Source organism: Gigantopelta aegis, chromosome 9 (assembly GCF_016097555.1).
Source record: "Gigantopelta aegis isolate Gae_Host chromosome 9, Gae_host_genome, whole genome shotgun sequence".
NCBI lineage: Eukaryota > Metazoa > Mollusca > Gastropoda > Neomphalida > Peltospiridae > Gigantopelta > Gigantopelta aegis.
This window is the reverse complement of record NC_054707.1, coordinates 77,605,698-77,630,408: the sequence shown is the minus strand read 5'-3', so window position 1 is coordinate 77,630,408 and position 24,711 is coordinate 77,605,698. Positions and strand designations below refer to the sequence as shown.

The window sequence follows — 24,711 nt, the reverse complement described above, 5'->3', positions numbered from 1 at the left end:
CAACAAAGCAATCCTTTCATATTACTATTTTGAATAGGAAAATCTTGAAGGAATTTACAACACCGTCAACAAGTATAGAGAAATCATACAGAATATGACTTTGGGGGCCGAGAAGAATCTATGCCAGATCCATTGGTCACGTGGTTTGCAGTGCGTCTATCCGAGAAACTGCGTGACTACAACAGATACGTTAGAAAGGACATTTTGCTATTTTCAAACTCTAAAACTAAACATGGACAGTTTGTGGTCACTTTTCAAGGACGCGGTAAGTGATTTGTTTCTTTAAACTTAATATTCCTTGCAGAGATTTTAAAGAACAAATGTTTAGCGTCATGCCACCATTATGCAACTTGGTTGCTTTGATACATAGCCTCTTTAACATTTTGTTTTTCACATTTATTTATTTTGTTTTAATTTATAATGCACATCTAATTAATAATGCACATTTAAAAACTGTTATCACACTGGCTTAGGCCTAAATGCTATATCATTCCCCTTTATTTTATTTGTTAAAACCCCCCAACAATTATTCATCAACAGTTGAAAGGTTTCACAGAACGCATGCTAGTGTACTTTTGCTTGATACGTTTTAATATATACGTGTGTGTGTGTGTGTGTGTGTGTGTATCCATATATATATATATATATATATTTCCAGCTGGTATTGCTTAATCGTAACACACCCATGACGTCATCGACACCAAGTACGGAATCGAGTGGCGAGCCGATGCGCGGATTGAACGACTTGCTGAACCTATCACGCGCAGTTCGTGCCATACAGGAAGTGTTGTCATCTTTGGATAGGCTCCATTGAGAAAACAAACAAAAACAACCTAGAACTATACTGCACTCCTTTGAAAACACATCACCAAATTTTAAATTAATAATGCTGCTGCATATGCCAGATTACTATAAAGCATACAATGACCCTATCTCTTGCATACAATTTTTGTGTTATTTATTACCTACTAGTTTACATCTAAATCATTTATATTATTTTCTTCTTCTCATATCCCTTTTACACCTACACATTGGACTAGTGAGTAGGCCCTATTCATTGGAATTCAATATATATACTAGAAATACAATACATATTGGCCTACTTTGGATTCAAGGCAAGGTGAAACTGCTACCAGAGATACGGATGCGGAGATCATGTGATTTGAAATATAGTGTGTGTACTATTTTGTTATTTTAGGACTAAAACATTTATCTAGGATTAGGATAGGTGATTTGTTTTTGGTTATGTAGGGTTGGGTTCCCAGAAATATGCATTTTTTAAATTATACCCTACCACAACATTGATACATATGGAATATGATTTGTATATAGCTTGTCTAATAACTTTTGGGAACAAATTAAGTATATAATTATATTTCAGGCAAAAAATTTGATGGATCATTAATAATTAAATTAACATTAATATAAATTAAATATTTAATTATACTAGATATTAAGTTTAAACAATTATTGAATTATTGCATAAATCAGTACTTAAATGGAGCAGTCAGAACACTGGACTAAATATATGAATACAAAATTTTATTTTGGCATTAAATAGCACAAACGTTTTGCTCTAAATGTTTCAAATCACCATATCTTGTAACTTAATGGGGGATGGGGGCCTAAATAAACAATCAATAAATAATATAAGGTTCACCATTAACTGGTTATAACCCTGGTCTGAACACCTTATCCCATGACCGTATTAAACAAAAACACTTTAAAAATGTCCCTCATCCCAACCAGATGAGTAAAAAACCCAAACAAAACCAATACAATGATGAATCATATTGTCCAAATTGGGAAACCGTGATTTACACAGACTGACATATAGTTTAAATTTGATAATATAATAAAATTAAATAAAGATTTTGATAAATATTACAACATAGATGAACACTTGATTAAAATATTTAGTGATGTATGTAACAACTGTTCATAGTTTATTTTTTTCACTGGATAAAAGAAGAGAGCAACAAACAGCTCTGTATCAGAGCCATAGTTATACTGGTGTATTAATGCATGTAAAATGCATGCACATGTGTTAACCTTTAAATGATGGAATATTAATAGTGCTTCAAGTTATTGTAAGACATATTGTTTTAATGTGTTTATAAACTATTTTATTTAAATATGTACATAATCTATAAAATTTAAATGTTAAAAAAAAGCGTCTGCCATATTTAAGTGTATTTAGTTCACATGATATATTATTGTTATAAGTAATGTATTATAATGAATTTATGCATGTCAAATGTGTGTCTGCATGCGTTACTTCTATTTCTTACACACCCATTGGTAAGAACACCATGCATTATTTTTGGTTAACAATTTTAAGACATGACTGGCTGCTCCTAGATGATGATCAGGTCACCAATGCCATACATCCAATGGAAAACTACATGATGGAAATTGATTAGACTGTGATGTATAGTTAATCTGACATTCATGTGTCTGTGACACGTAAGTCAGCTACAAGTGCAATGGCTGTAAATAACTTTTAGGTGAAAAAGATGTAAAAATTTGTTTAAAACCTGGTTTTTGAGGATATGTAAGAAATAGAACAATATATTCATGTCCATTAGGTACCATTTATCTCACAACTCGTTGTTTAAAAATGTATCAAACTCGCTTTTGCTCGTTAAGATACATTTTAAAAGAACTTGTTGTGAGATAAATGGTATCTGATGGGCCAATGCCACTCATGTATTATTATATATGTGTATACTATTATCAAATGGAGTACACTAATAGCACTTCAAGTTATTGTATGGCAAATTGCTTCAATGTGTTCATGGAATATTTTGTTTAATATTGCATGTAAATGTACATAATCTATGAAATTTAAATGTTAAAAAAGTTACATATTTAAGTGTATTAGTTGACATGATATATTATTGTAAGTAGTGTATTAATGCCATTTACAAATGTGCTTGCATGCACTTCTGTGTCCATTTTTATCGGATGGAGTACATTAATATTTTCAAGTTATTGTAAGGCATATTGCCTTAATGTGTTTATGAAATATTTTATTTAAATTTGTACATGGTTTATAAAATTTACATATTAAAATAAAGTGACTGCCATATATATTATTGTTAATGTAATTTTTAGGCAATATGTATGTAATGCATTTTTGTGGTGTATATGCTTTTTAAGGCATTTATTATGTATGTTTTATTATATTCCCATGTACATTTTGTTAGGGGCTGTCCATAATTTTCACAACCATACAAACTGTACGCTGGGGGAGGGGTTAAGGGGCCAGCTTTGAAAATGAAAAAATGTTGATCAACATTTTTCATTTGGGGGGGGGGGGGGGGGGGGTGTAGAGAGAGGAGGTTGGTCAAAAGTGTACTCTTTGTACACTTGTGAAAATTATGGACGGCCCCTTATATACATGTATATATATATATATATATATATATATGACCATATTAAATAAATTTTACTGAAAAGGTTACTTTTGTTTATCAATATATGTGCAAGAGAATGTTACGTGTACAAGCCATATGCAAGGGGAGAGGTGGCTCAGAAAAAAATGTTACGTTTGTTTTGTTTAACAACACAACTAGAGCACATCGATTTATTAATCATTCGCTGTTGGATGTCAATCATTTCTGACATCTAGTCTTAGAGATGACACATTTTTTTATTAGTAGCAAGGGATCTTTTATATATACCATCGAACAAACAGGGTAGCACATATCTAAGCCTTTGATGTACCAGATATAGTGCACTGACTGGAACAAGAAATAGCCCAATGTGCTCACCGACATGGATTGATCCTAGGGGGTGGGGCATGTCTGGGTTGTGGGGGGATTGGTTAATTGACTTGTACACTTCCCAGATGTTAGAAATATTAATGTGGGCATAAGTCACCTGATATTTGAATTCAGTCGCTGCTGCAGGATTCTTTTTAGAGAGATGCAAGAAAGGAAATGTTTTATTTAACGATGCACCCAACACATTTTATTTGGCGTCGGGCATATGGTTAAGGACCACACAGATATTGAGGGAGGAAACCCACTGTCGCCACTTTATGGGCTAGAAAGTTTTTATCTGATGCAAAAGTCTAGAATTTTGAAAGATTTCCATCTCCTACTAAAAACAATGACACCCCCATCTGCCGTATGTGGCACCAGTCATTAAAAAACAAAAAAATATATATATATATATATACACACAATGTATATGTGTTCACCCCATACACAGTTAGTATAGAACTGATCTCCATCGGTGGGCCCACTGGGCTCTTTCTAATTACAGCCAGTGTTTCTCAACTGGTGTAATAAAGGCTGTGTAGTCTGTGGGATAGTGCATATAAAAGATCCATTGTCGCTAATTACCGGTAACTGAAAAAGAGAAGCACATGGTCGCACCAGGTTTCCTCTCATTATGTTTGTGGTCCAAACAACTGTATATCTGATGACATACAACCGTAATTAAAATGTGTTGAGTGCATTGTTAAATAAAAAACTTATTTTTATATTTTACTCATTTCAATAACATCCTGAATGTTTGAAACAAAACAATACCTGGTACAGAATTAGGAGACGGGACGTAGCCCAGTGGTACAGCACTCACTCAATGTGCGGTGGTTCTGCGATCGATCTCAGTCAGTGGGCCCATTGGGCTATTTCTCGTTCCAGCCAGTGCACCACGACTGGTATATCAAAGGCAGTGGTATGTACTACCCTGTCTGTGGGATAATGCATATAAAAGATCCCTTGCTGCTAATCGAAAAGAGTAGCCCATGAAGTCCTCTCATTATCTGTGTGGTCCTTAACCGTATGTATAAATACAATGTGTTGAGTGCGTCCTTAAATAAAACACTTCTTTCTTTCTGTCTGGTACAGAATTAAGGACTGTTTGTTATTTCTTTTAGATTCATCGAGGTATGAATAAATAAAGCATTTGCAAACTGTGTGAATTAGAGAAGCTAATATATTACTAACTTTGCTATGGCAGACCAAATGAATGGCATTAAATTGTATTGATTTAACAGAAATGTAATTATATCAAATTGCAAATAAAACAACACTTTACAACAGAAAATCCTGTCAAATCTTTGTACCAAAATCCAATCACACACAACCCATCCATCCATGTATGTATGTTTAAAAGCAAATTTAAAACAAAATAGAACTACAACAAAAAGACACAGTAATTTATAGTCATATAAAATAACATTTATATGTACAAAGCACATTATGAATAGTGATTTCTATTGCTGATTTGTTATTTAATATGTGCAAAAATAGTTTAATATATATTTATTTATAACAGTGATGTACATACAGACTTCTTGTGCCATTATTGCCAGCTAAAGTGATTTAAAAAAAACCCAACTAAAATATCGGTTCATAGTTATATATACACATGACCGACAAAACAAGGTTGTTAAAGTGGTTCATGATTCATAATACGTTTGATAAAATAACCGCTAAACCACAACAAGAATGTCACGAGTCCAAGAATATTTAAAATCTGTTGTACACAAGTAATATGAAAATAAATCAACAATAGCACAGATATGGGCTGCCAAATATTCATTTTAGTACAGGCCTTTTCCTTTTTTTTTTAACTTGTGTATATGTTGTGTATCTGTGCAAGTGAGTGTGTTGTGTTGCATATCTGTGTGTGCGTGTTGTGTGTATATGTTTGTTTGTTGTATCTGCATGTGTTTGTTGTATCTGCATGTGTATGTGTTGTATGTGCTTGTGTGTTGTGTGTATGTGTTGTATGTGCATGTGTTGTATTTGTGTGTTGTACCTACATGTGTGTGCATTTGTGTACAGGAAACTGCATATATAAAGGAATGAGGTGTAGAATCAACTGCCTTCGAATGGCTCACGTTCTTCTCCCATTCTAACCAATGCCCCAAATCTGGTACATTAAAGGCTGTGGTATGTAGGGTCCTCTCTAAAGGAAAGTACATTTAATAATCGCTTGCTGCTTTTTGATAGCACCTCATTGATGACAATTCATCTCTCTCTCTTGGACCAATATCCAAATAACCACATATTAGCCACTAAATAAATACCCATAGTTTATTATATGCTGAGGTGGTGTTAAACAAATATTTCCTTCGTTCTGTATGTAAAATAGAACAAAATAGGATTGGTAAGTTTTAAATTGTACGCTGCCCCAAACATCTAATATAAAGGTAAAATCAAAGCATTGCAAAAACAACTGCCAAGACAGAAAAATAGAGCACCATGCTTCTTGTTAAACTAGCAACCAAAAAATTAATAACTCTGCAGAATTTTTATGCACAGTGAAAGGAATAATCCACAGATACACATGGTTATTCAAAACATACATGTGTGTATGTGTTAAAGTTTAAATTGCTGTTTATCCTTCTCCAAATATGAATGGAAGTTGTGAATTTGGTGACCACAATTAACTTTGCTATCTACATGATTTCTATTTGTTTATCGTTGTTTTCTTTTATCATTCTCCAATATGAATGGAAGTTGTGAATTTGGTGACTACAATTAACTTTGCTATTTACATGATTTTTGTTTGTTTATCGTTGTTTTCTTTTATCACATTTGTTTGACTAACATTGTGCTAAACCTGATTAAAACAAATTTCTAACCATTATTTTTGACCAGGCCTGGGCCCCATTCCATGAAGCGATCTTAGCCCTAAGATTGCCTTCAGTGCATAACGACCGTATGTACTTAAAGTGATCGTAGCACTAAGATCGCGTCATGGAATGGGGCCCTGGTCCTTATAAAAGTTTTAGAGTCTAGACTCTATTAGAGTCTGAGACACTAATGTCATGACAATGCCATACAAACTGTACATGTGACCTTATTAGAGATGGAGTCTGGAATCTAAACATTTTATAAGCACGGACCCTATTTAACTTTGTTAGTAAGAGGTGGGGGGGTGTATTTGAGCATGCTATATTATGTGTATGTGTATATGGACTATTATTTTACTGACAGATCATACATTAAACATTCAGCCAACTGTAAACACCTGGTACAACATACAGGCAGCACACTACATAGCTGTAACCATCCTCAGTTCAATTCACTGGAAACTGGCCTTGTACTCTACACATTGTCCATGCAGACCTACTGTTGTAGCCTGGACAGCAGATTTAACAAGGGACTTGTTAACAGATCAGTCTTGACGCAGAAATACACCAGAATATATACCAACCACCTTCTGGTCTTAATAACCGTATTAGCTTGTTAACTGGATTTGTTACTTCCCTGTCGGAGGGCCCATTGGACTATTTCTCATTCCAGCCAGTGCACCACAAATGGTATATCAAAGGTTGTGGTATGTCTGTGGGATGGTGCATATAAAAGATCCCTTGCTACTAATGATAAAATGTACTGGGTTTCCTCTCTAAGACTAAATGTCAAAATTACCAAATGTTTGACATCCAATAGCCGATGATTTAATAAATCAATGTGCTCTAGTGGTGTTGTTAAACAAAATAAAAAAAACTTTTTTCCATTACTTTCCAAACCAACTACAAATTATATATAACAAATTGCTCTGTCAAATTTCTATCTATCTGGCATTTGTGGTGAAGGGTAATCACAGATAAATATCTTCATCTACAAGACATATTGAAGAGGTGCAGAATACAGCTTACTGTTAAAACTCATATCAGGTGTGATGGAATACTGGAAAGGAAATAAATGTTTATTTGATAACACTATCTTAATCCATGGCTTATAGCGTCCAGCATATAGTTAATAAATTTCATTTATTTCAACTTATTTTTGAGCTTATATCCAATTAAGGTTCAAGCATGCTGTCCTGAGCACACACCTCAGCTATCTGGGCTGTCTATTCAGGACAGTGGGTTAGTTGTTAGTGGTTAGTAAGAGAGAAGAGGGTGTAGTGGCCTTACACCTACCAACTGAGTCCTTAAGAAAAACTCTGGGTTAGAGCTGATACCAGGCTGCGAACCCTGCACCAACCAGCCTTTAGTCCGATGGCTTAACCACTGCGCCACCGAGGCCAGTCAGTTAATGCAACACTTGGTCTAGATGCCAAGGGAGAAAACCCACTGCTGCTTGATAACACTATTCCTACCAGATAGTAGCAAGAGAATTTAAAAAACACACTTTGTCATTAAGAGGACAACTGTGCAACCCACATTTTTTGATATACTAGTAGTGGAGCACTGATTGGGACAGGAGAAAACTGAGATCCACACTTTAAATTTTGTTTAGAAAAAATAACCCATGTACTTGTAAGTCTAGACTTATGTCAATACAGCCTCGCCAATACAGACATGTGAAGTCTGGAAACTTTGCCAAGTCTAGAGTCCGGACTTGAAATTTTTGAAACAATATGGATCATGTCAGTGGTGAACCACCAGTGGATCAAGGATATCAACTTATTAGGGCCTGCACTGAGAAACTTTCATGTCCAGTCTAGGGATTTTCAAAGCTATCTTAGCCCTATGAAATTGTAAAACCATTGTAGGCTATTACGTCACTACAGTACATGCCAAGATTTTAGTATTTTCCAGACTTTTAACTAAGTTGTATTTGTATGGGTGAAATTTTAATAAAGCCTTTTAACCTGGACCAAATAGTTTTATAGGTGTAAACTGTGCTTGAACTTTCTGAGTTCAGCTTGCAAAGTAAAAGGGTTATTCAGACCAGGTCAATGAGACATTGTATTTCTGTGTTAGGCTGTAGAACTTTTCGACTAATCCTCCTTGTACAAAGGAAATCATTGCTGTCGCTGGGTCGATTCCACCGAACAGTCAGAATGCATCGCATGGCATGCAAATAGATCTCACCGTCCCCATCTTCCCAGACAGCCGAAGTAAACAACATAAAATTCTAACAGCCACAAGCAAATACCAAAGACTTGAAGATTCAAATTTTGATTAAAATCATAAAATAAAATGTAAAAAATGGAGCTCACAATGGTGGCATTCACATCAAGGCACGATAGAATCCGACACACCTGAATCTTCATTTAAAAAAAAAAGAAAAAAGATCTCCATTACTGGCCACATTGAATGATGACATTGACAAGTCACACACATAAAGCACTTTCATTTGGTATCTTGGGCAAAGACATTTTCTGCTGCAGAAATATATCACGTCACAACAGCAATGCAAGGTTTGAGAAGATTGCAACTATCACAAGATGTTTGAAATGTTTGACGTAGAGTCCGGACTGGCCGTTGTGTTATGTCTAAATGCTTCATCCACCTCACGGCAGTGCGTTCGAGGACCGGGTTCTGGGGTGTATGTGAATGTTAATCCAGTTGAGTAGATAATGCCATCATTTCGTACTAACGACACTGGTACCTAGAAGAGACAAAAAATAATCAGTTAAAGGTATACTTTACATCCTTTTGGAAAAATCCTTCTAAATTTTGAACACCAAGAAATCAAAGAAATACCCCTTGCCCCACCAAATCTGCGAAGGAGACACAAGGAAGTTACAGTCATAACTGGAACAGGAAGGGGGACTCATTGAAGATTTTTAGCCATCCCATTGGCTGCTAGGATGTTCGTACCAGAACAGACCACTAGGGAAATATGCCATTGTTTCAATTGTCAGGTGAAGAAGAAAAGAAATTTGTCTTCTCTAAAACTAAAATTCATTTTATTAACAGAATATAAAATATTTTAATTGCATTTGAAAAACAAAGAAAATATGCCCAAAAATGTCACTTTGTAGCTAAATACATGGTAAATATTTTCACCGCCCCTACACTGGACCCTAAAACTGGGCTACAGCTTTGACATGGCAATGCTGATCTGGAAAATAAATGGAACAAAAATTGTGGTCCCAGACAATGCAATACAAGACAATACAAAATGCTTTATTTCCATGCTAACATATGGTGTATACATATAATTATACACATAAACACAGTCTGGTGACCAGCAATAATAAAGCTAATGATAAGAATAATGAATGACTAAATATATACCTTAAACAAAAGACTGTACAATAATTATACACATAAACACAGTCTGGTGACCCAGCAATAATAAAGCTAATAAGAATAATGAATGACTAAATATGTACATTAAACGAAACAAACCTGCAGTGGTTGTCGCACCCATCTCCAGCCAGCCCTGAATGCGGAGATGTCGGGGACGACGCACAGCATGCTCTCATCAGAGCGGAACATCGTTTCCGCCTCCACCTCGCCAAACCACACCTTGAACGACGGCGTGAAGTTGTCACCACTTATCTCCAACATCGCCACGTCCCCGCCACCATTTAACTGGAAATGTTCAAATCATGAAAATTTAAAATTTCTTAGTACAAGTTGTATGACAGTTACGTTAATACTAAAGTCATATTACAATGATATTGGGAAAAAACTAAGCCACAGACCCTAGTTTCGTGGTGTAAAAATGGATATTACGTTCACATTTAACTGGAAATGTACAAATTATGAAAAGTCATGATTTCTTAGTACAAGTTGTGTGACAGTTAATACTAAAGTCATATTACAATGATATTAAGCACAAACTAAGCCACAGACATTAGTTTCATCCTGTAAAACTGGACACTACAATTGGTATATCTAGAAACATTTGGATAAGGTTACAATAAGAGTGAAACAAGTCTGTGACATGGAAACTGGGCTCCAATAGTGAAAAATGTACAGTAGTGTTTAAAAACTAGGGTCTGTTACTTTAACTAAGCCATCCAATCAGAGGAACGAGATGAAAACAAATATTTAATAAATACTAAATTATTATGACCCCAATACACTTTTAAAAAAAATAAGTGCACATATATAAATCATCTGTCCAAAAAACTAAGATAAGAATTCCGTTATAAAAAACCAATATTTTTTGTTTTAATTTTAGTTTTTGTTTTTTTAGCTTTTAGATACACTTAACTACAAACAGAATATTTGTTTCATCTCTAACTTTTAAAGAAGATACATCACTTGGTTATTAAAGAATGTGAAAACCATTTTAAAATAAAAACTCAACTTTCTGACAATTATTTTTTTTGTGTAAAAGAAGTGCATATCAAATAAAACACTTTTTAAAATTCACATCCATGATTCCCGACCAACATGTTTTGCTGCCCTGCTATAACATTAACTCATTAACCCCCCACACACATACACACACTGGGATAGCAGAAAATAAAATGTCATTTTGTTGATCAACTTCATCACATCCCTGTGATTCTGTAATATCTTGCATCTTAGGTACTTACTCCTTCAATGAGGTAAACCTCACTAGTCTGAGAAAATAAAACAAGAGGGAAGAAATGCCACTAATCTTTGACCCTTACGTGTAAACTGTTAACAACAGGCACTGGAGTTACTGGTATCTTCACTGGCCCCATCCCCTCATAGAACGTATACTCTGCCTTGTCAGTGCTAATGATTGTCCATGATGCACCATCATTTATCATCTCTTTATTCTGTTCTTTTGGACATGGTGTCGCCTGTGAAGCAAAACGAAACACAAATTTCACTTAAAAGCATATTAAATCAGACAATGATTAAAACAGTAAAGCACAAAATTTTACTACAAATTTTAATTCTTAATAAAGTTTTTAATTTGATTTTCTTATATCCAATTAAAGGATGGAAAATTCAACAAGCTGAAACCTCTAAACTATACCTAAATAAAGGTAATTGTTTTAGCATTTCAGATCAAAACCAATCTACTTTGTGACAATCATTTTAAACAAAAACCAATCTATACTACTCAAAAGAATTTAAGGGTCAGACGATATTTTCGACATTATTTTCTGAATGTCAATTATATTAGCTAGACCATAATGTCATACATGGTATTGTTCCATTTTGACGAAAGTGGGTCTAAGCAACCCATAAATGAATTAAAATCCACTGTCATTGACACTGTCGACTAGTTCTAATGGCGAAAACATGCTTAAATTTGCACGTAAATTAGGGCGAAAGCGAAAGGTCTGCTAAGTGCCCATAACTTGCTTTTTCACAAAGCGCTTCATTTGCATGCTTTGCATGTGTATTCCATGTTCCCAATGCTGAATTTCCGTATAATTGGAGCTTGCGTTCGTGTACGGTGCACACTCCAAATTTGACAATGGTACGATGTCAACTGACTATCGAAGATCGAGGAAGGGCTATTGCTTGGCTTCAGGATGGCAATACGCAAAGAAATGTTGCTCTGAGACTTGGTGTCAGTCAGAGTGTCGTTGGCCGACTGTGGCAACGGTACCAAGCAACGAATTCTGTTCGAAATCGTCCACGTTCGGGAAGACCCCGAAGCACTACAAATAGAGAGGACCGGTACATCACAAATATGGCTCTACGTCAACGCACAACCACTGCACGCCGATTACGTGACAATCTGCGGACTGCGACTGGAACTCGAGTGTCTGATCAAACCATACGCAATCGTCTGAGAGCCAATAATCTACGCTGCCGTCACCAGGCTGTTCGACCACCACTCCTACCACATCACAGAACGGCCAGACGTCACTGGTGCACGCTTCATCTGCGGTGGCAACGTGTTCAGTGGGGTAGAGTGATGTTCACTGATGAGTCCAGGTTTAGTCTCCAGTTCAACGACGGTCGGGTTCGTGTCTACAGATGTCCTGGGGAGCGCTTCGCTGACGTTAACGTTAGACAACGTCACCGGTTCGGTGGTGGCAGCGTCATGGTGTGGGGCGGCATCTCTATCCACCACAGGACCCCCCCTCTATGTGGTGGATGGCAATCTGAATGGAATCCGCTATCTGAATGAGATTATCCGGCCGTTGGTTCTCCCAGGCCTTCAGCAGATTGGCGGCGGGGCAGTTCTGCAGGATGATAATGCCAGACCCCACCGCGCCAGGGTGGTAACGGACTTTCTCAGACAACAAGGTATTGCCAGGATGGATTGGCCAGCATATTCGCCTGACTTGGCCCCAATAGAGAACGCCTGGGACGAATTAGGCAGGAGAGTTTGGGATAACCATGCCCCTCCGGCCAACCTTCATGATCTGGGTCAACTTCTTATGGCAGAGTGGCAGGCCATTCCCCAAGAGTTCTTCAGACGTCTGATCAACAGCATGAGGCAACGATGTGTCGAGTGTATTCGCACCAGGGGTGGATTCACACACTATTAAACGAATGTTCTAATGTGTAAAATCCATGTTTGACAACCTTCAACTTTGACAGCATGTCATGCGACTTTCTTGTATACAGTGACGTTTATTTGTGGTTTTTTGTAAATATGGAACAATAAATAAAAAATTTGGTGTAGTTTACATCATCAATCTAATACACTCTGAAACTTATTTGGTTATAAATTTTTGACCCTTAAATTCTTTTGAGTAGTATACTTTGTGACAATAATTTTACACAAAAACCAATCTACTTTGCGACAATCATTTTACACAAAAATAAGCTGAAATCATATAAAAAGGTGAAAAATGACATCGCTGTTGAAAGTCCAAGCATGCTGTTCTGGAAATACACCTCAAGATGTCTTTCCAGAACAGCGGTTAAGGGTTAGTTGTTAGTGACAGGGTAGTCATTAGTGGTGTTACACCTCGCCATTGAGATTTAAACACAGTACCAACCTTAAATCTCACAACCTAACCACTACAGTCTGAATCCAAAAATATTTTCATGCTGATATTCACTTAAGATTCAAGCAAGCTGTCTGGAGCACTCCCATCAGCTATTGAAGCTGTCTTGTCCAAGACACAGGTAAATGGTCAGAGAGGTCAGTAATGTCCTTACCCAGTGAGCTGTAAAACTCTTTCAGTTGGATTTGGGCCAGTATGCATAAAACTTAAATGACGTTACACAAATGCAAAGTGTGTGTATTGTAATGATGTTAAAGTCTCCAGACTTACTCTAAACTTTAATAAAAGTGTTTTAAGCATGAGTTCAGGTAATGTTGTTAGAGACTTGAGTCTAGACTTTAATAAAAGTGTTTTAAGCATGAGTTCGGGTACTGTTATTAAAAACTTGTCTAGACTTTAATAAAAGTGTTTTAAGCATGAGTTCTGGTACTGTTGTTAAAGACTTGAGTCTAGACTTTAATAAAAGTGTTTTAAGCATGAGTTCAGGTAATGTTGTTAGAGACTTGAGTCTAGACTTTAATAAAAGTATTTTAAGCATGAGTTCAGGTAATGTTGTTAGAGACTTGAGTCTAGACTTTAATAAAAGTGTTTTAAGCATGAGTTCGGGTACCTATCTGCCTTAAGGCCAATTGCTTAAGCACTAAGCCAGTGAGGCTGGGACGTTTGGGTAGTGAGGCTGGGACGTTTGGTTTCGGACCTGGAACTGAATGATTCTCTCCTGAGATAGACAGAGGTACATCCTCTCTGTGTCCTTCAGATAGAACGCACATTTGTGAAGCTGGGACACGGGGTCATCTGCATCCAGCAGTGCCGTCTGCTTGTCAACCTTTCGAATTATCTAGAAGAAACAAAAAATTGTAATTCATGAAATGAAAATAAATTTATTATATGATTTATACTCTTTTTAAATGACAATTTTTTTTTACATCTTTTGCATTTTCACTTTGACCTAAAATCAGTTAATTATTTCTCAGGGCTCGCCCTGTCTATTATCAAATTAGTAGCCCATTGATAATTTTTATACAAAATTGCTACAACATTTAGTCTTTAGCTAATAACGTTTTCCTTAAATTAACCACATTTTAATCAATCCAAAAATTGGCTAAACACATTTTTTTTTACATTGTCAGCCATGCTTTCTACATTAATTTTTTCCTCTTTTTTTTGTTAGCAATTTTAAAATATTTAATTTATTATATTTCTGTCATCTTAGTTTATATATTTGTATTGGTAAAAAATAAAGAGACAGGCATTCATATAGGCGTTTGTCCATTAGTCAATCTCACTACCACGTATTTAATGGTAAAAAAAGAGAAGTTTATAATTACAAACTTCCTGCCGTTTTTACAACTTACTCTATTCTAATTGGATGACGTCACTTAAAACTGAATGTTATCCTTTGATACTACGTGATTTTACACAATTTGTAACTGTTATACATCAATAAATTCACAAAAAACGACAAACAATTCTTATGTAAAACAAAGGAAGAACTCACAAGTCTGGGTAATGCCATTTCTGTAACGGAACAGACGAGCTTAATTGTTGAACCGTAGTGGATGTAGCCGTCCCTCACCGTGAACTCTTCCGATTCACCCTCGTTATCATCCACTGTCAAAACACAACACACGTCAAGCTTTAACAAACACCTCACAACAGATGGGCTCCAGCCTCAATGGCCACAAACCACAAACTATTGGTCTAGTAGCATACTCATTTAAAAGCTTAAATCCCCATATAATACTGAAATAAAAGTGATTTTACACTGATTTGGTGTAAAGAAGCTTTTTTTTATATATAAATAAACAATTTATTTTTTAACATTTTAGATTAAATAAAATCTACTTTATAAACAATATTTTATGTCCCAAAGGTTTGTTCAGAGTCCACTTCAAATATTATATAACAAATAAACAAAAATATTTTTACAAAGAAAAAAAGAAAAAAAAGAAAAGAAAAAAAATGCAATTCAAAGTTAAATCACACATTAAAGAAGCAAGCATTACTGATTGTCATTAGAGAAACAAAACTAGAACCTTTAGCATTATAAAAGACATTTTTAAAACCCAAACACTCCAAATACAAAAATGATGGTGAAGAATACTCACATAAATAATGGTGAAGAATACTCACATAAATGATGAAGAATACTCACATAAATGGTGGTGAAGAATACTCACATAAATAATGGTGAAGAATACTCACATAAATGATGAAGAATACTCACATAAATGGTGGTGAAGAATACTCACATAAATGATACTCACATAAATAATGGTGAAGAATACTCACATAAATGGATGGTGAAAAATACTCACATAAATGATGGTGAAGAATACTCAAATAATGGTGAAGAATACTCACATAAATGATGGTGAAGAATACTCACATAAATGATAGTGAAGAATACTCACATAAATGTAGGCAAAAAATACTCACATAAATGGATGGTGAAAGCTCCCCACTGCGTAGAGCTTGCATGGAAATTCCCATCATCAACATGGAGGTAGCGAGTGCTTACAGTTTGTGAGCGCAGTCTGTTAAACAATGCAACTTTGGTCCCTGATGCAATACACACTGGAAAATAATACATACATTTTGTTTTCTTACATAACTATTAGAAAATTCTAAGCAAAATTCTGAGTAACAGACATTCTTAAAGTAAATACATGTATATTTTTTTTCATTTTCTTTTAATTAACTAACTAGTAAATTCTAACTTAAATTCTGAATAACACACTCCTAAACCCCAATGAAACACCTCCCCCACCCCCCTAAAAAAACCCAACAAAATATCTTTGCTAAGAGATGATTAATAAAAACGGAAAAGTAACATGGGCATGATTTGTTAATAATTCTATTTTAAAATATGTAAATCAAATGATGATTAAATTATCATTTTTTGATGTAAGATGCATTTTATTTAGTCCAGAATGAATTTTTATTATTTGATATTTTATTTCCAATTTACTATGTTCATGTTTATAACAATTATGACCTCTTTGGGAATATCTTTTACCGGTACTGTTAGTATACATGTAATAGTTTGTGATAACAAGTAGTTTTCATATTTCAGAACATCATTTTAATATTTTGCTTAATGAACTGTCATCATCTGATGCTGCTATGATTTTGATGTGATCTGTGTTTTTGTTTTTGAAAGCACAAAACAGATGATATTGAAGAAAAAGGAGTGAATTATATATAGAAATGCAGGTAATAGTGAGGTAATCACAGAAATCTGACAAATAAAATCTTGCTGACAGACTATTAATTATAACTGGTTAAACACGAGATCTGGTGTTGTTGGACACATCTTTTGCAGATACTAACTGAAGCAAGAGCTAAAGGGAAACAACTCTCCCGAAAATAATATAACATTTCTACCATTTCAAATGCCAAACAGTGTTTTAAACCTTTCATGACATTTAGGGTCGAATTTACGAAGCCTGTTTTTTTTTCTGTAACACAGGTGTTTAAGCATTGTAAATGTATGTACTTACACGCATGTAAGATATAAACAGGCTTTGTAAATTCGATCCCTAGTCTTTTTGTGAATCTTGATACCAATGTTATTTATCTTGTTGAGAGGGTTTATAACCAGAGATTAACCTAAATTTTAAAACATATTACAAGTCACAGTCGAGAGCTCCATGGGCCAGTGGATAAGCAGCTGGACTGACAGTGGTTCAATTCCCACCAAGGCTGGCTCACACTTTCATTTATCTTTCTCATCTATCGTCATCTGCCTGTAATTCTCAGTATTTTAAGCTTTCACGTTTCTCCTACAATGTTTTAAACTTGTTCTGTCAGTTTCTTCCGACTGTCTTCTGAGTTGTATACACCATTATCTATCTGAGTGCTGTCTCTGTATACATCCCTGCAACCATCTGGCATCCTTGTTTGTGACATTGTGTTTTAATTTAACTTTTGAATTTTTATATTGATATTGATCAACAATTCACCGATATACTTACTTTGTTTGACACCCAATAGCCCATGTTTTTGTGCTGAAGTGATGTTAAACATTCATTCATTCCTCATCCTCTGCCGCTAATAAAGCTGGTCTGAACCACCACAGCACTGATCGCTATAGATGGGGAGTATTATGATGGTTATAGGAGCGCCTTAACAATGCCAGATGTAACCACTGAACTCTCTCCAAAGCCTAGAGCAAAAGCCTATGGAAATGTCAGGTATGTGGCACAGATGGCCACAAGAGACAAGCATATGTTGTAGTTGGAGACAAGGACTGGAATGTGGAGGTAGAAAGAAAACATTAAAATTTAGGAGGAACGGTCAGATTAGGAAGAAATGAGAAGGAAATTAAAGGAGGCAAAGGCATGGGAGCAGTGGGATACCAAAAAATTAGATTTAAAAAAAAGGCTCAATGGATATAATCTAATCTCCAAAAACTTACAGTCTGCATTTTTAAGAGACTGTTTCTTTTTAGAAGGCTTCGATATCACTTTGATCCGCTTGCTATGGAACACACCAATGTCCTGGCCAAGGCCGTAAAACATTTTTACAGTCAACATAAAATGTTTCCTCTTATCAGAGTCCGATATATACAAAGTCTTTGCTGCACAGTAATTCTGAAATAACAAGAATAATTCATGTTAAAATACATATAAAAATATTATTTGATTACTTAAACTCAAATGTGACTGGACATTTTTATACCTGTAAGGTTCTTGTGACTGAAACTTAATTGAATTGGACAGTACAACTAGACTTTATATAATACGTGAGATGGTCTTGATAAATATTTCAGTTTTTAATTGCTGAAAGCAAAAACAAACTGAAGCTAAACTATAGTTCACAATAAATTTGCCATGAGGTTAAGTCAAGAATAAGGATGCTAAAACTGTAGACTTTAGGTCCCAATAGTTCAAAGCATTGTTAAATTAACCCTGGGTTAGTTTAATGTTTTTATTTTAATCATTTTTAAGTTTAAAAATTCGAAATACTGTGCTAATTAATACACATCATTCACAGTGCTAACAATTTTTTTTTAGCTCTTTAGTAATACAAACATTGACAAAAATTGTGAATTCAATAGGCAACTGACAATATAATACTGATGGTGAAGACATACAAGTTTATTACCACTGTTTTTTTATAACGTGACTTAAAGGGACATTCCCGAGTTTGCTGCAATTGTTAAGGTGTTATCGACTAACAGAGACTTTTTAATGATTGTAATTACATATCAAATATATTTTTCTGCATAAAATGTTAGTGGCTGTATATTAATTTTAAACGTGAATCTGATCGTTCTAATATTTGTACTAGCTTAAATTTAATTTTATTTCCTAAAATATTTTTTTTCCGTACGTACAAAATTATTTGAAGACAAAATCCAGTTTGGGCTTTGTACAAATAGCAAGATGACCAGAAACACATTTAATATACAGACACTGATATTCTAAACAAGAAAATACATTTAATATGTAAGTTTAATCGTAGAAATATTTTATTAGTCGGAAACATTTTACAATGCAGCAAACTCAGGAATGTCCCTTTAATGACAAGACATTACTGGAGGTGAGACTGCAGCTTTAATGAACCTTTATTTCAAATCTTTTATTAAACAAGAACACAATATTTTTTATTTTTTATTCTTGCTCAAACATGACTTGTGTGGCATCTTGTTAGAGCTATTACAATAACTGAGACATAACACAGGTCACTATATGACCAAGCAGGTAGTAACTGATTGTTTTAGTTCTTGCTCAAACGTGACTTGTGTGGCATCTTGTTAGAGATAATACAGTAACTGAGACATAACACAGGTCACTATATGACCAAGCAGGTAGTAACTGATTGTTTTAGTTCTTGCTCAAACGTGACTTGTGTGGCATCTTGTTAGAGATAATACAATAACTGAGACATAACACAGGTCACTATATGACCAAGCAGGTAGTAATTATTTGTTTTAGTTCTTGCTCAAACGTGACTTGTGTGGCATCTTGTTAGAGCTATTACAATAACTGAGACATAACACAGGTCACTATATGACCAAGCAGGTAGTAACTGATTGTTTTAGTTCTTGCTCAAACGTGACTTGTGTGGCATCTTGTTAGAGATAATACAGTAACTGAGACATAACACAGGTCACTATATGACCAAGCAGGTAGTAACTGATTGTTTTAGTTCTTGCTCAAACGTGACTTGTGTGGCATCTTGTTAGAGATAATACAATAACTGAGACATAACACAGGTCACTATATGACCAAGCAGGTAGTAATTATTTGTTTTAGTTCTTGCTCAAACGTGACTTGTGTGGCATCTTGTTAGAGCTATTACAATAACTGAGACATAACACAGGTCACTATATGACCAAGCAGGTAGTAACTGATGTTTTTAGTTCTTGCTCAAACGTGACTTGTGTGGCTTCTTGTTAGAGATAATACAATAAATAAGACATAACACAGGTCACTATATGACCAAGCAGGTAGTAACTGATTTCCTGATGACGATATCTCAATATACATCACTGCTGGTGAACACTTGTCATATCCTACAGGAAAGATGAAGTCACTCACCGATGACAGCAAAACAACACGAAGGTGGGTCAGTGAATGTGAAGAACATTAACAACAGACAGTTTAACAAGTCAGTTCTGCTGTACTGTTTTCACACAGACCATATTTTACACTGACAACGTAACAGACAGTTTAACAAGCCAGTTCTCTGTACTGTTTTTATATAGGCCATATTTTACATTGATAATGTTTTATCAAACTATATCTCAAACTAAATATAGGTAAATAAATTAAATAGATGGACATTCAAAACAACCAACTACTAGACTGAAAGAGTGAAAAAACACTCCTCAAAATGTAGACGAAGAAACATTAATCACACTTCTGCAGTGTTTTTGTCAGAAAGAAATTTTTGGGTATGGTGCTATGAAATTTAATATTTACAAAGATTGCTGAATGCAACCACAGTCGATAGGGGGTATGCCCCCCCCCCCCGAAAAAAAAAATGGATTAGGTTTAGGGTTAAGAAAATCATACAGTAATGATAAGGGTAATTAATTTTGTCAGAAGTACAATTTAAAAATAATAAAATCTGTAAAAACATTTGGGTGCCATACCCATTTTACCCTCTGGCAGAAACCCTGCTTCTGGGTTAGCAAAAGGTGTGGAGGAATTGTAAATTTATAACCATACATAATATAATTATGATTAGATTTAGTTAAGTTGTTTATTTATTTACAAAAACAACAAGTAATGTTTAATTTTTCTCCCAGATTAAGGGAATGATGGACTGCAGTGGTCTTACATCAGTAAACATTTCACAAATACAGTGAAACCTCTCAAAACCAGACCCTCTGTAAACCAGAATTCCCCCAAAACCAAAAAAATTTCACGGTCCTTTCTTAAAAATCAGTATAGAAATTACCCTCTATAAACCGGATACCTCTTTAAACCGGACATTGTACTTAGTCCTTAGGGTGTCCGGTTTAGAGGGGTTTCACTGTAGTTTGTATACTGTTGCATTCAATTCCTGAATCTGTCCAATCTTGTTTAAACAAACAAACCCTCCCCCACCCCGCCAAAAAAAAAGAAAAAGAAGAAGAAAAAGTCCAAAACTTTCCAGGCTACAGATTTTTGAACATATCTTAGCGCTACGATATCGTAAAATTATAGTGACGTCATAGCCTACAATTGCTTTACAATATCGTAGTAATGAAAAAAGCGTTGAAAATATGGGCACAGGCCATTATAGTCCCGTTACAATTTACCCTACTCCCTCCACCATCCAACACTTACCTTGCCCTCAAGGTTAAGCTGAACCATCTCCTGGTCGGAGTTGCCGATACCCATAAACGCACAGACAGTTGACTCCTGTTCACCAGCCCCTTCCTGTTCCATCTGATCCTTTTTCCGTTTCCAGCCACTCCCAAATAAATATATACATGGCGGAGGGCAGAAAAACCTGAAAAACAAGTCAGCTGTCAATCGTTCGTTCACTTTTTATGTGTACAATACCACAACTTTTAAAGGGACAGACCAAAATTTGCAATTGGAGAATTTGGCGAGTGCCAGAGCTAGCCCTGAAATATGAGTCTGTGATGTTGAAATACCCTTAAAAATAGACTACAACGTGACTCCATAACAGTTACTTCTCAGACACGAGTCTGTGATGTTGAAATACCCTTAAAAATAGACTACCACGCCACTCCATAACAGTTAATTTTAATACCCTTAAAAATTGACTACAACGCGACTCCATAACAGTTACTTCTCAGACACGAGTCTGTGATGTTGAAATACCCTTAAAAATAGACTACAATGCCACTCCATAACAGTTACTTTTAATACCCTTAAAAATAGACTACAACGCCACTCCATAACAGTTACTTCTCAGAAACGAGTCTGTGATGTTGAAATACCCTTAAAAATAGACTACAATGCCACTCCATAACAGTTACTTCTCAGACACGAGTCTGTGATGTTGAAATACCCTTAAAAATAGACTACAACGCGACTCCATAACAGTTACTTCTCAGACACGAGTCTGTGATGTTGAAATACCCTTAAAAATAGACTACAACGCGACTCCATAACAGTTACTTCTCAGACACGAGTCTGTGATGTTGAAATACCCTTAAAAATAGACTACAACACGACTCCATAACAGTTACTTCTCAGACACGAGTCTGTGATGTTGAAATACCCTTAAAAATAGACTACAACACGACTCCATAACAGTTACTTCTCAGACACGAGTCTGTGATGTTGAAATACCCTTAAAAATAGACTACAACACGACTCCATAACAGTTACTTCTCAGACACGAGTCTGTGATGTTGAAATACCCTTAAAAATAGACTACAACACGACTCCATAACAGTTACTTCTCAGACACATGCGTTTTAAAAAAAAAAAAAAATGCATTTTGTGGTATTAGAAACACCAGGATAACCAGAAACACTTTGGTTGTACATAAATGGATAATCTAAACAATAAAACCTAAGTAATGTTTGATTTCAGTGATCATAAATGGCTCTAATAGTGAAAAATGTGACTTAGTGTTTAATTGAGCAAAATTTGAGACGTATAATCCTATTATAAATCACAACTCAGGCAGGTGCTCTACCGCCACCCCTACTAGAATGAGGCAACTAAATGCATACCGTTTAAAGTAACAAATGTGTCTTGAAAACAATTACAATTTGTGTTCATTCTTCCTTCACTCTAGCCATTCCACACAACAATCTTGAGTGAATGAATGAATTAATGGATGTTTAATGACACCTCAGTATACAAAATAGAGATCGGCCATTAGGTGTCAAACATCAAAATGACAACAATCTTGAGATTAAGAGCATGCAAGCAATGCTTAAATATACTAAGTAGTTTATCTACTTTTTAAAAATGGATGAAAGTTGAAATGAATTTAATAACTCGACAATTTATTTTTCTTAAAATAATTTACTTACCTTTTTTCATTGCCGTAGGATTTCTGTGCCACTTTTGCATGTAGAATAACTAATATTTGATCTGCTCTGTCCCGTAAATATCTTCTCATAGCTTCTCTGTGAAAGAAAAACCTGCATGTACACACTTCAATAATGTCATGTAGAATAGAAATAGCTTGTGAAAACAAAAATATCTATACCTGGATATTACAAATGCCATGTGAGGTCTAAAATGTAACCTAATAAAACTGACAATGTATTAGCAACACAGTGCGATAGGTATACGGTAATATTTCCTACTACATATCGAAAGTCATATTATGTGATATCCTTTTTGGGGAGGGGGAGGGGGGTGGGGGGATATGAAAAGTCCCACATACTGTAACATGAAAAGGGTACCGTATGTGAAATATTTAGGTTTCTTCTTAGGTATTCTACATCTTATTCAATGAACATGGTACAGTTAACATATATACACACATTCTTAATAGATCCAAGACCTAATAGCCACTCATGAACATGGTATAGTCAACATATATACACACATTCTTAATAGATCCAAGACCTAATAGCCACTCATGAACATGGTACAGTTAACATATATACACACATTCTTAATAGATCCAAGACCTAATAGCCACTCATGAACATGGTATAGTTAACATATATACACACATTCTTAATAGACCCAAGACCTAATAGCCACTCATGAACTTGGTATAGTTAACATATACACACACATTCTTAATAGTTCCAAGACCTAATAGCCACTCATGAACATGGTATAGTTAACATATACACATACATTCTTAATAGATCCAAGACCCAATAGCCACTAATGAACATGGTATAGTTAACATATATACACACATTCTTAATAGACAAAGACCCAATAGCCACTTATGACATGGCATAGTTAACATATATACACACATTCTTAATAGACCCAAGACCTAATAGCCACTCATGAACTTGGTATAGTTAACATATATACACACATTCTTAATAGACCCAAGACCTAATAGCCACTCATGAACATGGTATAGTTAACATATATACACACATTCTTAATAGATCCAAGACCCAATAGCCACTCATGAACATGGCATAGTTAACATATATACACACATTCTTAATAGACCCAAGACCTAATAGCCACTCATGAACTTGGTATAGTTAACATATATACACACATTCTTAATAGACCCAAGACCTAATAGCCACTCATGAACATGGTATAGTTAACATATATACACACATTCTTAATAGATCCAAGACCCAATAGCCACTCATGAACATGGCATAGTTAACATATATACACACATTCTTAATAGATCCAAGACCTAATAGCCACTCATGAACATGGTATAGTTAACATATATACACACATTCTTAATACACCAAGACCTAATAGCCACTCATGAACATGGTATAGTTAACATATATATACACATTCTTAATAGATCCAAGACCCAATAGCCACTCATGAACATGGCACAGTTAACATATATACACACATTCTTAATAGATCCAAGACCCAATAGCCACTCATGAACATGGCATAGTTAACATATATACACACATTCTTAATAGATCCAAGACCCAATAGCCACTCATGAACATGGTACAGTTAACATATATAGACACATTCTTAATAGATCCAAGACCCAATAGCCACTAATGAACATGGTATAGTTAACATATATAGACACATTCTTAATAGA

The 24,711-nt window shown here is 35.1% G+C and overlaps 1 protein-coding gene across 3 annotated transcripts in view; it reads right to left on the bottom strand.

Annotated features, from left to right (window-relative positions):
• Positions 1-8,695: 8,695 nt before the first annotated feature.
• LOC121381059 (recombining binding protein suppressor of hairless-like) overlaps positions 8,696-24,711 on the bottom strand; it is a 45,294-nt gene continuing 29,278 nt past the window's right edge. For all 3 annotated transcript variants that reach the window (XM_041510145.1, XM_041510146.1, XM_041510144.1), the window contains exons 5-13: positions 23,009-23,104; positions 21,336-21,501; positions 17,972-18,146; positions 15,991-16,128; positions 15,050-15,162; positions 14,249-14,389; positions 11,278-11,433; positions 10,058-10,243; positions 8,696-9,311 (exon numbers count right to left, since the gene is read on the bottom strand). In XM_041510145.1, coding sequence (XP_041366079.1) covers positions 9,141-9,311; positions 10,058-10,243; positions 11,278-11,433; positions 14,249-14,389; positions 15,050-15,162; positions 15,991-16,128; positions 17,972-18,146; positions 21,336-21,501; positions 23,009-23,104 — 1,342 coding nt within the window. In that variant the 3' untranslated portion in view covers positions 8,696-9,140. The remainder of the gene's footprint in view (positions 9,312-10,057; positions 10,244-11,277; positions 11,434-14,248; positions 14,390-15,049; positions 15,163-15,990; positions 16,129-17,971; positions 18,147-21,335; positions 21,502-23,008; positions 23,105-24,711) is intronic.